Source organism: Malaclemys terrapin, chromosome 3 (genome assembly GCF_027887155.1).
Source record: "Malaclemys terrapin pileata isolate rMalTer1 chromosome 3, rMalTer1.hap1, whole genome shotgun sequence".
Lineage (NCBI taxonomy): Eukaryota > Metazoa > Chordata > Testudines > Emydidae > Malaclemys > Malaclemys terrapin.
In genome coordinates, this window is record NC_071507.1 from 46622327 (window position 1) to 46638687 (window position 16361).

General features: G+C 41.2%; 1 protein-coding gene across 1 annotated transcript in view; it reads right to left on the reverse strand.

Moving 5' to 3' along the window:
* USH2A (usherin) overlaps positions 1-16361 on the reverse strand; it is a 565863-nt gene that overhangs the window by 374879 nt on the left and 174623 nt on the right. Inside the window, exon 21 of the mRNA XM_054021626.1 lies at positions 2460-2590. Coding sequence (XP_053877601.1) covers positions 2460-2590 — 131 coding nt within the window. The remainder of the gene's footprint in view (positions 1-2459; positions 2591-16361) is intronic.

Genomic DNA, 16361 nt, shown 5'->3' on the forward strand with positions numbered 1-16361 from the left:
TCAATCCCTCTGAACAAGAAGCAGCTGAGACTTATGGATACTCATCTGTACAGTAAGTAAAACTTCCCAGGCAATTATTTAACTGCAAAAATGCTAGTTTTCTTAGTCAGTAGATATTAATAAAGTAAAATTGACTTTGCAAATTGTTACTGTGAGGACAGATTTCAGAAAACTATTTTCCAAGCTTGCAAATAAACTCTTGTTTTGTTTTTTGAAATAGTTACTGGCCTCTCTGAAAGTAGTAGCTGATTTGCCACTGTACAGCAGTAAATGAAAAAGATAGCTTTGTAATTTTTGTTAACACCTTTGTTCTCAACTTCTCTCCCTTTCAGTGATCTTAATATTTTACCGATGAAAAAAGTAGTGTACTGATGCGATAAATACTAATATGATTCTGTTGAACACTACTACCACAACCTTTAAAGCTGCATTAGCCTAAAAGAATAAAGCTCCGTTCCATTCAAACTTTATCTGAGTGTTGCTGGCCAGTATGTTTTTAATTGGATGCTGTCACTGAGCATACCATGCATGAGAATACGTATGATGTATTTAAGATTATAAAAATGGAGTAATTTCCCATGAGCATATGCAGTATGTTTTCCACATAGATGCATGTGCCTTTCTTAAAGGTACCTGCATCCTAGGTATTCAGACATGGTTTGTATATCAGTTCACTGTCCCACAACAACAACACAAACCCACATACACTTACATGTACACAGGCATTTTTTCATATACTATTTTTATTGTCTTCTACCTTATTTCAACATTTAAATATTTTACAAACACACATTTCATTATCGTAGTTTAATAATTAAAACCAGAACTGGTGTCATGCCCAATTAATGTGCCCTGGTAGCATGCCCATTAGTTTTTCCATTAGTGAATTCAACAATACTAATGGGATTACTAGCATGGGATGCTAATTGGGCGTGACATAAGAAACTGGCTTACTTCTTAGCATACCCTTGCTAATGATGAAATTAATGAGCATTTTATTAAATGCTGTCTCATCAAAGTGTACTTAGTTAGCGTTAAAATTGTTACAAACGATGCTGCATTCTAAAGATCAGGTGTCTGAATAAGTGGTTCTTCATATTATGTTTGGCAACAATCTAGAGCATTAATAGTTTTATACATCAGAACCCACATTTATTTGTACCAGTTCAAGCTGGGCCCACACAACTGCATGTGCCAACCTGTGCTTAATTTTGGAGGAAACTATTCTCTGGATTCAAAATACATTCTACTAAATGCTTCCGTAGCACATTTTTCCCAGAGTAGCAGAATGATACTGTGATCATATTTAAATATTCTTATGTAAAACAAGGCATTTCACATTTGGAAAATCAAACGCTTTGTAGGGACCATATATGAATTAATTTCTTGAACCATTTGTCAGGCCTTAATTGTTAACAGCTCCTGATAGCTAAAAAGTGTGTGTGTCTCTTCCCTGTTGAAGTATTTTAGACTAAATCCCTAGAGTGGGGGCTCTCCATTTACCGATATCACCCATATCATCCATCAGAAAGAGTACAGTACCCATCACAAAGAGTCCCCATTTCTGATTAAGACCTTGGCCACTATTATAATCAAAATATATAAAAAAGTCACAGCACTATGAGCCTCATTCAAAGCCTAATGAAGCTAATGGGAGGCTGTCCATTGACTTCAACGGGCTTTGGCTCAGACCACAGAGTGAAATCCTGGCCCCACTGAAGCCAATGAAAAAATTCCTGTTTACTTCAAAGGGGCAGGATTTCATTCTAGATTCTTTTTAAAAGTGAGCTAATGCAGACACCTAATTCACACATTGCATAACTTTTAAATCAATCAGAGTGGATTTGTCTGTATGATGCTATGGCCACAGAGTTTTATTTTTTAAAATAGGAATAATTTAAAAATGCAAGTATCACTAACAGTATTAAAAAGGATGTATACATTTACATATTTTTGGCACCAATTTGAAGGAAGGGCTCAATTGTGTTTCCACTAAAGTTAATGGGAAAACTCTCATGGACTTCAATGGGTGTACAATCAAATGGGATGCTGAAAAATATTTACTAGAAAAGTATGCTATCTTCATTTAATAATCAAAAAGAGATGTATCCATAACTGGTGTCTTAGTATTTAAAAATGAATTTTAAAGTGGTACTAACGATTGTTAACTCAGTGGTAATGGTAAGAACAATACTTTTTAAAAAAAATGTAATGCAACTCTAATTAAAAAATGTTAACACTTGGAAACAAAACTAAATATTACAAAAGCCTGGAGGATTCAATGCTTCTTTTCTAAAGATCACCAATTATCTAGGGTATTGAAGAATCCATTAACCTGGATCAATATGAAAAAAATGGAAAAAGCAAGCACCCCCATCATCTTATACCATTAAGCACACAATATGCCTTGGGGATCTGTAATAAAGCTATATTTTATTTTATCTTTCTCCTTACCGTACCTGTGGATCAAAAAGAAAGTAAGGGCGTCCACTCTGTAACTGAAGTGCAATGTATTCCTCTTGATTCCCAGGTGACACAGAGAAAAGAATCAGACCATCAGGTTCCCTGGTTCTAAAGCTCACTTTAATACCTGGTTAGAAAAACAAGGTGGATGGTTAATGGTAGCTATTATGAATTCTATCAGATAAAGACAACTACTTAGAAATGAAAAGCTACTCCCCTTAACAACAAAAAATGGAATATCAAAATGTCACTGAGCACCATATTCCACGAGCATCCACAGTGAAATCAAAGCAACTATTTGCACAATAAGGCATTATTCATTCAGAGTGAGGGTAGCAGAATCTGGCCCAGTGTAGTTAAGGAACCTGTTTCTAAAGGAAACGTAATTGAAAATAGTTGCAGCCTGTGCCAGTGGCTGAAGACAGGACTGAGAACCTGGAATAATTCAGCTCCAATTCCAGTATTACCACTTATTCAGTGTTTGGCCTTTATCTTTTGCCTTAATATCCTGATCTGCAAAATGGGAATACTACTACTTACCTATCTACATCACAAGGTTGCTGTGAATACTAATGTCTGTACAGTTCCTGAAAGATGTATAGATTTTTAAATGCAAAAATAATAATGAAAAGCCTGGAAAAACATAATGATTGCTTTTTTCTTTTTTTAAAAGTTTCAACAAATATTGGAAATACTTTGAGGGATAATATAAGTACCAAGAAATTATTTTTTCCCAGCATATGAACATCCCAGATTGTCACCTAATTGTTGTTCTTTCTAGCTTCTGAAATTAGGAATTCAGAAATTAGGATCAAGCAATTAAAGTATCATAATAAAGGCGCACAAGAATAAAACTTATTTTCTTTCTTTAATTTTACTCCAGAATGAAATACTAAGCCAAAAAGCTTCCTCAGTGACTTGATATATATTGGAATGTGTTTGTTGAAAGAAACTTACCCATTAATATTTAAGGCAATATTATCAAAAACAGCATTCAACAAAAATGCATGTATCAGTTTTAGGTGCATGTAACTATGTGTGACTACGTTTTTTAGGCAACCAAAATTTTGCATATTCCCAAAATTGGTTTTGCATATGCTAACTACTTAATATACACTAGCAAATTCAGTTTGTAGCTATGCAAGACTGCATGTTCTAAATATTGGTATAAAATTTCAGACATGCAAATCCAGATGCAAGACTAGGTCTATTTTAAAAACATGGCCCTGGTAACCTGTATCTCTACCAGTATTTTGCATGGGGAAATGAAAAGGCAGCATTAGTGACAGCCATCTCATCATTCCTCTCAATTTCTGAAACAAAATATGGGATAAAGACTCAAATTTCAATACACAAGAGAATTATTAGTATAACCTTGAGTGATGCAATATGTATTTCTTAGCATTAATGTCATTTTCTATATCCTCAGTTTCTTGATTCAGTGTTTTGGGAGTAAATGTACAACAGTAAATTAAACTTGTACAGGGCAGCAACTTTGGGCTCATAAGGAAGGAGTCAGACTGTAGGTGGCACAACCAAGACACTCAAGTTTTCCAAAGACAACAGTCTTAAACATGACCCTCTAACCAGAGTTCTATTAGAGTGCTGAGCTAGCTGGTGAAGGGGAAAAGGAGCTGTAACCCTTCCTACCAGACACAGATGTTCCCTCCCTCTCCTGCAGGACCACATAAAGCTAGAGAGGATGGAAGGGAAGCGGTCAGTGCCATGGACAGACCTTCATAGTCAGACTTGCTCCTCACTCCCAGCTTACCTCTGTCTGCACCCAGGGATGCCATCTTTGTGTCCCTCAGACAGCACCTATCTACTCTCCATTGTCTTCTATGGTCCCCGGGGGTGGCAGAACCGGTTCCGGTGAGCTGCTGGACCCAGTGTAAATGCCTTTCGGAGGTTTGGGAAGGAATTTCCCTTAAAGCAAAATCAGCATTGAGGATCTTTTGACTTTCCCCACAGTATCCATGAATGTTCAGTGAGGGATTAGTTTGATTGTCCCTGCTTTTGGCCAGTGTCCAGTGTGAAGAAAGTTAGGAGAGTCGGCCTAGATCCTGGGGTAAACCTGGACGCAGGACTCAAGGGGAATCTGGTGTCTGTAATGTTGCTTGTGGACATTTAGTGAAGATTGAGATACCCTCTATATTGGTCACGAATCTCAACAAGCTGGCTAGATCCCATGGGTAATTTTGGGAGGCCAGGTCTTGTTTCTTGGTGTTGGTGGAAAGCTGTCCCACTCCAGTCCTTTCACATTGCCTAACAGGAACTGGGGTCCAGCTTATACCTTTGTGTCATGTCAGTAAAGTTGCAGCCTGACACTTTAAACCCATTCTCTGTGTTGAATCCTTATTCACCCGAGCGGCATCTTACCTATACCAATATCCTAATTTAGTTACATTTATATTTTTCTCTGACTTGCAAAAATTGTTACTTCTGATTGCTCCGTTTGCTCTGCTGTTATGTCTGCTGTCATGCTACCTGAATCGAATCAGCACAGTGGAAGCTAATGCCCATGGATTTGCCAGCTAGAATTCTGACCTTTTCATTTTCTTTTCAGAAAAAAGAAACCCAACAAATTTAGCATCAGAACCTCCTTTCAAAACTTATTTATTCAATAAGTACCAGTGCTCAAATTGGACAATTGCATGTGATTATGTCACTGCCATGCTTATAATTGCTGGATGAAAAAGTTTGAGGGGAGAAGCTGGAAGAAATTGGTGAAAGGCTAGGTTATACCATCCCTCTATTGCATGTTATCATTATTTTCCAGATCAAGAACTGATTTGCAGTAGCATTTTCATGATTTTCCACTGCTGCTTAGTTCAAATACATCAATACTCATGTCCTTGTGATCCCCGTAAAGTACTTAATACAGAACAGGGTAATTTATTGGGTTCTACCCAGCTGTATCAAACAATTCAACCTCTTCACATTCATTTTCCCCTTCTTATGCCAGGCAGAAAATAATAAGTAATGGAAGCTTTTCTTGTAGACAGAATCTATTACAAAAAATTAAGGAATCATAACTCCAATGCATATTCATAATGCCAGTTAATTACCTCTACCCATAAGTAGTATCCTTTGACTCACACATTTTAATCACAGTACAAGTTCTCATGCAGTATAACACAATGCACTCAGATTCGAAGACATTCACTCTAGATAATGAAAATCAATCATGCTATTAAAATACCTACTAAAATCAACTGTACATAACTAACTGTACATATCTAACACCAGACAAATATGAAGTATTACCCAAACAAGTGCTATCTTACCTGAATTAAGTTATAAAGGTATTTCAGCTAGAAATATTTTAGCCTTTCCACCTTTCTGGAGGATGCTTCTGACTGTCCCCCTTTCTCCTCTAAAACGAGCTTTGTTTATATATACACAACTCCTTTAAAGTAATATCACTTCTTCCCTTGAGCAGAAGGACTAAAGAGAGCACAGAATCAACCGAGTTTAACAGAATTACCAGTGATCAGTAAATCCCTCAGATCAAGAGATGCAAGATGCTACTGGATGGCATCAGGATGGTCCACAAAAGACTCCAGCTAGTAGATATGGCTTGACGTAATTATATCCTGTTGCATGTTCTAAGAACTAAATAAATAGACACACACTTCAAGAGACTATTCCTCTTTCTGGGAAAGGTTCTGCTTTCTGGGTTTATAAATAGCCAACCTAGCTGCTGCCAGAAATGATACACTGACAGCGTGCCTACAAATACAAAGGTGGAAAAAATGCAATCAGAAGTGCAGAAAAAGATCCTGCAGGAGACGGGAAAGCTCAGCTTCATACTTAGGGTTACCAGGGTCACCAGGAATTGTCACAAGTCTATTTCTGAGAAAGAGAGAAGAAGAGGAGGAAAAAGTAAAACAGAATAAAGAAAACATGTAGTGGAGAGGGGGCACTCTACTAGCTTGTGAATTCCAAGATTACCAACTAGTGTGTGTGTTCGTGTGTATATGCAGGGCCGGTGCTATCATTAAGGCAAACTAGGCGGTTGCCTAGGGTGCCAAGATTTGGGGGCACCAAAAAGCAGTGCCCCCAATTTTTTTTTACAGCGTTCCTACGCCCCCTCCCCGAGCGCGCAGTTGCCGCTCCACTTCTCCCGCCTCCCAGACTTGCAGCACCAATCAGCTGTTTGGCACTGCAAGCCTGGGCGGGGAGGAGAATTAGAGCTGGGGCGGCGTGATTGGGGAGGAGGCGGACCAGAGGTGAGCTGGGGTGGGGAGCTGCTGCATGGCTCCCCGGGCCGGGGGGAGCTGCCACGGGGGGTTGGGGGGGAGGGCTCAGGGCAGAGAGGGGGGGAGCTGCCATGGGGGGGCACCTCAGGGCAGGGGGGGGGGCAGGGAGCTGCCGCAGGGCTGGGGGGGGGGGGGGGGCGCAAGGTGGAAGTTTCACCTAGGGTGCAAAACTTCCTTGCACCGTCACTGTGTATATGTATTATTTGTGACAATTTGAGGAATATGTTTGTGTCAATTTATGAAATTCCTTTTTTGTTCTGTGAAGTATCGTTTGAGTGTAAATGTGTGGATTAGACTCTCCACTTTGTAATGGAAACAGACTATGTCTGGGAAACTGAAACACAGCCAGGAAGGGGACATCAACCTTGAACAGTCAGTCCTACCCAGATGGAGCAATGTGGTTGCTAAGGGCAGAGCCATTCACTTTAATAACTCTTAGACCAGCAACCAACCGGGGGCTGCGGGGAAGGGGTTGAAGCATGGAAGTTATCCAGCATAAGAGCAAAGGTGTCACAGACTGTTTGTTTTTTTTTTAACGATACAGACTCTCTAAGCAAGGGAGCCAGTCCATTGCGAGACACACAAGACACAGCTGGAGGAGTGGGGGCAGGAGGGACTTCACCTTCTGCTAAGGAAAGGGACCAGCCCTCAAAATGCTCAGGATAGGTGAGGACTCTGCGGCTCTGAGGGGAGGATTGTGTTCAGGTGTTTATTGTTCGCATAGATCTTTAACTCTCCTGTGCTTTCTAAGCGTAAAAAGTACGTATTTAATACGTTCCTATGTAAAATCTGTTTTTTTACTTTACCTGCTACATGTCTCCAAACAATTAAACTATAAACCAGAGTGACTCCAAACAGGGGAACTCTGGAAGAGTATGCATAACCAAAAGCAACTGGGGCAGCTTGGAAAGTTTCAGCACTGATCTTGGGACCTAGGGCAGTTGGACTGTGGATTCCCATGTCCCAGGGAAGGGTCGTAGACAGGCACTCTGTTCCTAGAAGCGTGCCCCAGAGACCCAGAGCTAAAGACCATGTCAGGACTCTGCCCAGACCCAGCTGACCTGGATGCATATGGGATCCAAAAGCTGGGTTCAATTAACAGTCTGGTGGACCATCCACTAAGCCAAGACTGTAACAACTGAATATCAAACATTTCAATTAAAACAATGTAATTTTAGATTACAAAGTCAAGCACTAGAAGGTTAGAAAATGCCAAATTCACCATTACCCACGTAATCTTGATTCTGGTCCTTTGTGAAATCATCCTGTGTACTGCATGAGGAAAGGGTCTTGTGGAAAAAAATCATGTGTGATCACGTAATTAAAGGCTATCAAAATGCATATGCAGAAAGCTTGTCTCTTTCACCAACAGAAGCTGGTTCACTACAAGATATTACCTCACACACCTTGTCTTTCGAAGCAGAAAGGGGTGGAATTAAGGTTGCACTGGCAACTAAATCTGGCATTCCCTAACTTTTGAGAACTTGACTTTGCAATCTACACATCTATCTTTTAACAGTTTTTAAAATGTAATTTCCTAGTTGTTGTTTTTTTTATTAAGGAAAAGAGGTAAAATAAATTATATTATGTACAAATGTAACAAATCCCTATCTTACATCAGTAGCAGCATCCGTCAGCACTGCAACACAGACTTCTTCATCTACAGGATTAAATATAAAAAGCAACAGAGGGTCCCGTGGCACCTTTAAGACTAACAGAAGCATTGGGAGCATAAGCTTTCGTGGGTAAGAACCTCACTTCTTCAGATGCATCTGAAGAAGTGAGGTTCTTACCCACGAAAGCTTATGCTCCCAATGCTTCTGTTAGTCTTAAAGGTGCCACGGGACCCTCTGTTGCTTTTTACAGATTCAGACTAACATGGCTACCCCTCTGATACTTGACAGGATTAACTATATTAGCTGGCAGAAAGAGAAGGCTGTTAATCCCAGTGTGGTGGATTGGACACTGATGCTAGATGCTGGAAGATCACCTAGCATCAGTGTCCAATCCACCACACTGGGTTTAACAGCCTTCTCTTGCTGCCAGCTAATATAGTTAATCCTGTAGATAAAGAGATCAGGGGAAACCCATCCTGGTCCAAGCTCTCTCTCTCTTTCTCTATGCCTCCCCAAGGGTTCAGGGAGCTCCTGCCCCACATGGTATCCCCAGAAGGGTAAATAGGTCACTGGGGCCATGTCTTCTATCTGGCGCATGGCTGGGGGGAGCCCGGCCTTGCTGTTTTTCCCCCTCTGCCAAGACCCCCAAATACAATGGCTCAGGCAGTTCCTACATGTTCCTAGTGCAGAGTGTGCTGCTGCTGCTTCTACAGCAGTTGTATGGGCTTGGTCTTAATAATGTTCACGTTCAATTATTTTGGCAGGATGCAAACATTTTCAAGAGCAATATAAGTGAGAAAAGGTGCATCACAAAACTCACCATCTCAGGGCACCCCCTGGACGGAAGACCTGGTGTTGCAGCACTCCTGCCTCAATTTCCCCACAATGTTCTTCAGCCTGCTCCAGCTGCAAAGATGACTTGACCCTTCAGCCATGCCACTTTAAAGTGTTCAACCCCTTTCAGTGTAACAGAGAATCCAAGTCCAAGTCTCCCTCCCTTACCAGCACACTCCCAGCAGCAATGGCATTTCTCATGATATAACTGCCAGCTTCCAATCCCCAACCAACCCCACTGTTTGGGTCAGGTCTACCCTCCTACCAAGGGCCTCTGGCTGGCTGTAGCCTTCACCCAGTTCCTAGCTCAAGCTCAGTTTCTTGCCTCACATCGAAACAGCCTGCCTGGTCTCCTAATTAAACAGGACTGACTGGCCCCAGGCCTCATGCTCTTAAAGGGGCAGGCTGCCCTGTTATAATAAGAATGGCAATTTTTTAAAGTTCTACTTAGATATATACTGTTGAAAACTTTCAAAGGACGAAGAAGAGGCATTTCTCCAGTCCAAAGGCTTTCTCGCTACCTATTTCAAAGGTCAGTTGCAAACAATGAAAGTGTTGGAATTTCTCCAAAAAGATTGAAAGTGTTTTTGGTTTTTTTGGTTTGCTATTATTATAATGGAAAGTGTTAGATAACCTACATAAAGGAGTCACAGCCATCTCCTAATATTACAAATACACTCGTATTAAGGCAGGAGAACGTTAAAAATTGCCAAATGCCAGACAGGCGCATCCCTTCTTTTTTTTTTTTTTTTTTTGGCATGTCCCAAATAGGGGCCAGTTAGAATCTCAATTCCTGCACTCCAGGGTACACATCTCCCCATGAAAGATAGGGAAAAGACAGGGACAATAGCTCATTTCCCTACGAAGAAACTCACAAGTGCATGGCCATGCCTGCACATTTCCCCTGCCCATTGGAGAGTTCAGAGAAGGATTTTGCCACAGTCTCTTGTAAATTCTGCCTGCGGTGGTATAGTTTGCTCTGAATAAGTGTCTGTAATACATAGGTATAAAGGCGCAATTGTGAGTTAAGTAGTGACAAGATCTCATGCTAGCCCTCTGTAAAGGCATGGAGTTCACCCTCTATTATTTTTGCTGGAACAAAATATTAGAAAAAGTTAAGCGACTTTCTGGAACAGCCTTCCAAGGGGAGCAGGGGGGCAAAAAACCAAACAGACTTCAAGACTGAGCTTGATAAGTTTATGGAGGGGATGATATGATGGGCCTGCCTTCAATGGCATGTGGCCCATCGGCTACTGCCAATAGTAAAAATCTCCAACAGCCGGAGATGGGACACTAGAATGGGAGGGCTCTGAGTTACTACAGAGAATTCTTTCACAGGTATCTGCCTGGTGAGTCTTGCCCACATGCTGATTGCCATATTTGGGGTCAGGAAGGTCAGATTGGCAGAGATCCTGGGATTTTTTCACCGTCCTCTGCAGCATGGTCACTTGCAGGTTTAAACTAGTGTGAATGGTGTATTCTCTGTATCTTGAAGTCTTTAAACCATGATTTGAAGATGTCAGTAACTCAGCCAGCAGTTAGGGGTCTATTACAGGAGTGGATGGGTGAGGTTCTGTGGCCTGCAATGGGCAGGAGGTCAGTCTAGATGATCACAATGGTCCCTTCTGACCTTAATGTCGATGAGTCTATGAGACTAAATTACACGTATGGCCATTCTTTTAGGGAAAATTTGCAAGGCAACGTCTAAAAGAAATAGACTCTCCCCCTGCTTTCACAGCTGACACATATCTAAAATGCCCTGTTAGCTACAATATGTACACTGTATATATTCAATTACAATCAGCTTACCCAATAGCAACACTATAATTACTATAATATTTCATTTATCACACAAATAAACTTCAGTTCAGGCTCGTAGCACAGAGCTGTTGCACCCTGGATTGAAAACATGACCAGCCATGGGATATAATTTGATCTGAATGTAATTTAAGTCAATTGGATTTTGAATTACAACTAAAGATTTACTCTGCTTATTCTGTAGGTCTGTTTATGTGACAGACGTTAGTGGTTGCAAAGGTGTTGTTACTCCTTCTTGAGTTAAAACCAACAAGAATTTTAAAAATAGCCTAAATATTGAACATAATTGAACCCACTTATTACAAACTATAAAGCAAGTTTACACACTTTTCTGTGAAGAAAAAAAATATAAACAAAATAATAAAGGATTCAGAGAAGAAAATTCAAAGTTAAGGGAGGCAAAGTGATAGCTAATACTCAAAACATCCACACTTGACTGGGCCTAGAACATGGATTTGACCTGAAAAAGAACTTGGTCCATTGAACATACACCTCTACCTCGATATAACGCTGTCCTCGGGAGCCAAAAAAATCTTACCGCATTATAGGTGAAACCGCGTTATATCAAACTTGCTCTGATCCACCGGAGTGTGCAGCCCCACCCCCCTGGAGCACTGCTTTACCGCATTATATCCAAATTTGTGTTATATTGGGTCGCGTTATATCAGGGTAGAGGTGTATATTATTTTGGCCACTGGCCACATGTGCTTTCTTTTAGGACGGGACAAATTTAGGGCCCAATCATGTCTCGCTTGTACTGTGGCACAAAGACAGGTACTAGCTGAAGCTTTGGCTCTACTTTACAGGGTACTGACTAGCATAGCTATGCAGTGGGACAGGCATAGGTCTTGCGTAAGATACTTCTCTGCAGAACAAAGGCAGACTTGGAGTAACCCCCTAAGCTCCAAGTCAGAATCTGCTTTCCAGTCTGCTCATGTACATGGATTATTGCAAAGCCACAATTCAGCTCTTACGCATATCCACTGATTTGGGGACAGTCGTTCTGTCCTGAACTAGCCTAGGCACCACAATGAGCAAAAATCTGTAGTTTACATATTATACCTCTGTAACAACAGGTGCAATTGGTCAATTTAGCAGACTTAACTCTGAATTTATTTAATTACATCAGGTTTGTCAGTACTATCTTACAACCCTTTATGTCCCAGTTGTTGATGAGACCAAAAAGAAGCAATAAAGTAAGTTTACAAAACGTAGGAAGAGTATGAATGGGTGAAATTATTATTTGTAGTATTACTAACTTATTTCAAAGCAGCCAAAACCATGTTAGGATTCTCACACTACAGAGAAGACATTGTGATCCCTGCCTCAGGAAGTATACAAACTATGAATCAGAATCCACTAATGTAATAGGACTTCACACAGTTTTAGGGCCTGCACTGGTGGACTGCGTTGCAGGATTTGGGCCTAATTTCAGACATGATACAATATAATGGCTCAATGAAATACCTGGATGGGATTGAAGAAGGAAATGTGAGGGAAATATCAGCATGTGATTACCCAGCAAAGGCTAGTGTACAGAATAATAGGAGTCATTTTTATTTACATATTAATAGTCTAGACAGACTCGTGTTAGTTCTGTTCCAGCTAGCGTGCTGAAAAAAATAGCAGTATGGACACTGTAGCACAGGAGGTGGCTCAGGTAATCACCCCATGCTCAGACCCAGGGCATTGGGCAGGCTTGAACTTGGGTGGTTAGCCTGAGCTGCTGCCCAAGTTGAAATGTCCATATTGCTATTTAAGTACACTGCTTAAGCAGAACTAGCATAAGCCTGTCTACCTGGGCAGAAGGCATGCTCCTAGTAGCTGTGTAGACAATTAGATGTACCAATAGAGACTTCACAAACCCTAGGTTCCTGCTCCCTGCACCACACTATACATAGGGTCTGCTGAACGTCAGACCAGAGAAGAAGCAACAGCAGGGCCCTTGGATCTGAGTGCAAGTAGATCCACCAACCATTCCCTTCACATGTGTGGGGGCGCTATGTGGAGGCACAGCATCTACGGAGCTGTGGAACTCACCAGTGTATAGCACGTGTGCTGGGATTAGGATTTGCTCCTTAAACATAAAGGGCCCTTTACATCACTCCTGTGGTGGTAAAAGGGGCCCCTTGCCATCTTCTCAGAACTGGGCTGTGCCAGGGCAGATCAGGGTGGGAGGAGGGTGATAGCTAGGGTTGCCAACTGTCTAATCGCACAAATCCAAACACAAACCCCTCCCCTTCCCCAAGGCCATCCCCCTGCCCTGGCCCTTCTTCGAGGCCTTGCCCTCACCCACCCACTCCAGCCTCCCTCCCTCCATCACTCGCTGTCCTCCACGCTCACTCACTTTCACCGGGTGAGGCAGGTAGTTGGGATGGGGACGCGGACTCTGGGCTGGGGCTGAAGGGTTTTGAGTGTGCAAGGGGGCTCCGGGCTGAGCCTGGGGCAGGGGGTTCAGGTGAAGGAGGTGGTGTGGGCTTTGGAAGGGAGTTTGGGTGCGGGAGGGGGCTCCGGGCTGAGCCTGGGGCAGGGGGCTGGGTGCGGGAGGGGGTGAGGGCTCCGGGAGGGAGTCTGGGTGCAGGAAGTGGCTCAGGGCTGGGGCAGGTGGTTGGGGTGCAGACTCTGGGAGGGAATTTGGGTGCAGGAGGGAGCTCCGGGCTGGGGAAGTGGGTTGGGGTGTGGGAAGGGGTTTGGGGTGCAGGCTCTATCCAGGCGGCACTTACCTCAGGTGGCTCCCGGAAGTGGTGGCGTAACTGGAAGTGGCTCCTAGGCTTAGGGGTGGCCATGCGGCTCTGCACGCTGTCCCTGACTGCAGGCACTGCCCCCCGCAGCTCCCATTGGCTATGGTTCCCTGTTCCTGGCCAATAGGAGCTGCGGAGTCAGTGCTTGGGCAGCGCGCAGAGATCCCCTGGCTGTGCCTCCGCCTAGGAGCCGCTTCTGCCCACTTCAGGGAGTGGCGCAGAGCCAGAGCAGATAGGGAGCCAGACCCACTGTGCTGCCGGAACACCGATTTCAAGGATACTACACTTTTTACTGAGTGACCATTTATTTATTCTCTTTATTTGTGGGGTAATGATGTTTCTGATTTGCTACCAGCTAATCAAGCTGGCCTTAAAAGACAGCCCAGACCTGAAGAAGAGCTGTGTAAGCTTGTGTCTCTGACCAACAGACGTCGGTCCAGTAAAATATATTACCTCACCCAACTTGCCTCACATTTCTCAAGTTATTTATGATTAAAAAAACATGCCTTTAAAAAAGGAGAGAACTTTTTTCCAGAAATGGGCCAGGTTTTACAGCAGTTTCATATACAAACTCCAGCCCTATTTTTATTTCCCACTAGGCAAATCTGATTGTCAGGTATATTACATTTCTATCTGACTACATGTATATATTTGTGGCAAACTGAATTGTATTTCCATCTACACAGTGAGAGAGAAAATTAAATGAAAATAAAAAAATTACTGAAATGTCTCGATTGTATCAATGAAGATGAACAGAAAGAGAAAGGTCTAGAAGAGAGTACATGGGAAAGGAGAGAAATCATCTTGAGAAAAATCATCATGATACAAAAATGACCCAGTAGATGTATCACTTAATTGTCATTGCTCATATGTAAAACACAAATTTTCACTATCAAAAAAAGGTAATGATTATTCTGTAACTAAGACAAATAAGACCATAGCTCAGATCCTCAATTGGTGCAAAATCATTAATGTAGCTATGCCGATTTACCCCAGCTGAGATCTGGCCCTATAAGTCTGGAAACTTTTCAGTTTCTTACTATGGTTCGTATATGAGCCTTTTAAGAGCTATCATTTCTGAGTCTTTGAAGATTAACAGGATTTCCTCCTTTCCAAGACAAGTCATCCAATTATAAGTACAGGCTGAAGAATCAGGGTTTCTGAGGATTTGAAAGGTCTAACTGTATTTGTATCTGTCCAAATATGTAAGTTTTGTGTGTTAAAAGAATATCTACATTTAAAATAAAATTTGTCCTGTTTCACATATCACCGGATGGATCCTCCACTGGATGTCATTTTTTTAAGGGAAAATTTGTGATAGCCTTCCTGCTCTTGCTTTTTGTCTCTGAGTGGAAAGAGAGCTAGATGCTCTGCTTCTCAACTCTCTGCCCACTGCTGTGTCCTGTCCCTCAGGGAGGGGAAAGAAGATGTATTTCTGCAATTACTTTAATGATTTCCAAAATATTTTTAAATGTCCATAATTATTTTGTGTATTTAAGTGTACAAATATCTATATACACACACAAAAGATAGGGATAGAATGTTTTATTGTTGCAATTTGTAAATGAAATGCACAGTTCCAAGTCTTTCTATTTATATTTTAAATATTTGCCTTTTTACTACCTCTAATGAGAAGACAGTTTTGCTTTGCTTTTTATATTTGCCTCTGCACAGAGCTTTATGTTGTAATGTTGGCTAAAGTTGAAGAATGGCATAATTTGAAGAGGTTTTTGATATAATCTTAATATCTAAAGCTGCCAAAAAGCTAAATAGGTCAAACTTAAAGGTTGAACAAGGCTGAATACAGGTACAATGAATGAATGAATGAATAAATGAAAGGAGAGACTAGTAGATTCTACAAATCCCAAATTTCAGAGCTAGAGAAAATCACCTTGATTTAAATTTCAGTACTTTCTTTATGTTAAAGTGACTAATTTGATACCTATTTTATTTTATTTTTTGCCATCCCATTATACCCACTATTGGTAAAACAAACAGGACATTTTAGCTTTAATCTTCTTACTACATAACCCAAATAACTTCAGTCATGTTTGCATTAATGCTGCATTAATCATGTTGTTGCGTATTAATGAGTTTTCAGGCTATGCTAATTACTGTCATAGATTCTGCAGCAGCCCATTAAATATACAAATTACAGAATTAAAGAGCCAGAGCTCTTCATGATTAATCTTTAAATGGAGAAAAACTAATGATGTCTGTACAAAGTTTCTCTCTACTTTTGGCTGACTGAGCCCAATGAACAATCAATTAGAATATTTGAAGAATACGAAAATTGTACATAGTAAAGATTGCACGCAGTTATTCCATACAGCTTTGGATAATTTTCTAAGTTTGCCGTCATGTGGACTTTTATAATATTTTCCAATCTTGAAGGCCTTCTTAAGTGTCACATAGGAGTAAAAGCTACAGGCTTTGAATTCATTATTTCATACCCATAGGTAGCAGCTGGGTCAGTATGAATATAGTAAATCAATCTTCTCTTTTTAGCAAGGACACCAGTCCCGTTACTCTCTAGTTAGTAAGATTTACAACAAACCTTGGTGAAAAGAAAGCCACGATAAGTTTAGAGTCATTTGGTAAGATTTGATGTATTAGTAGCACTTTCT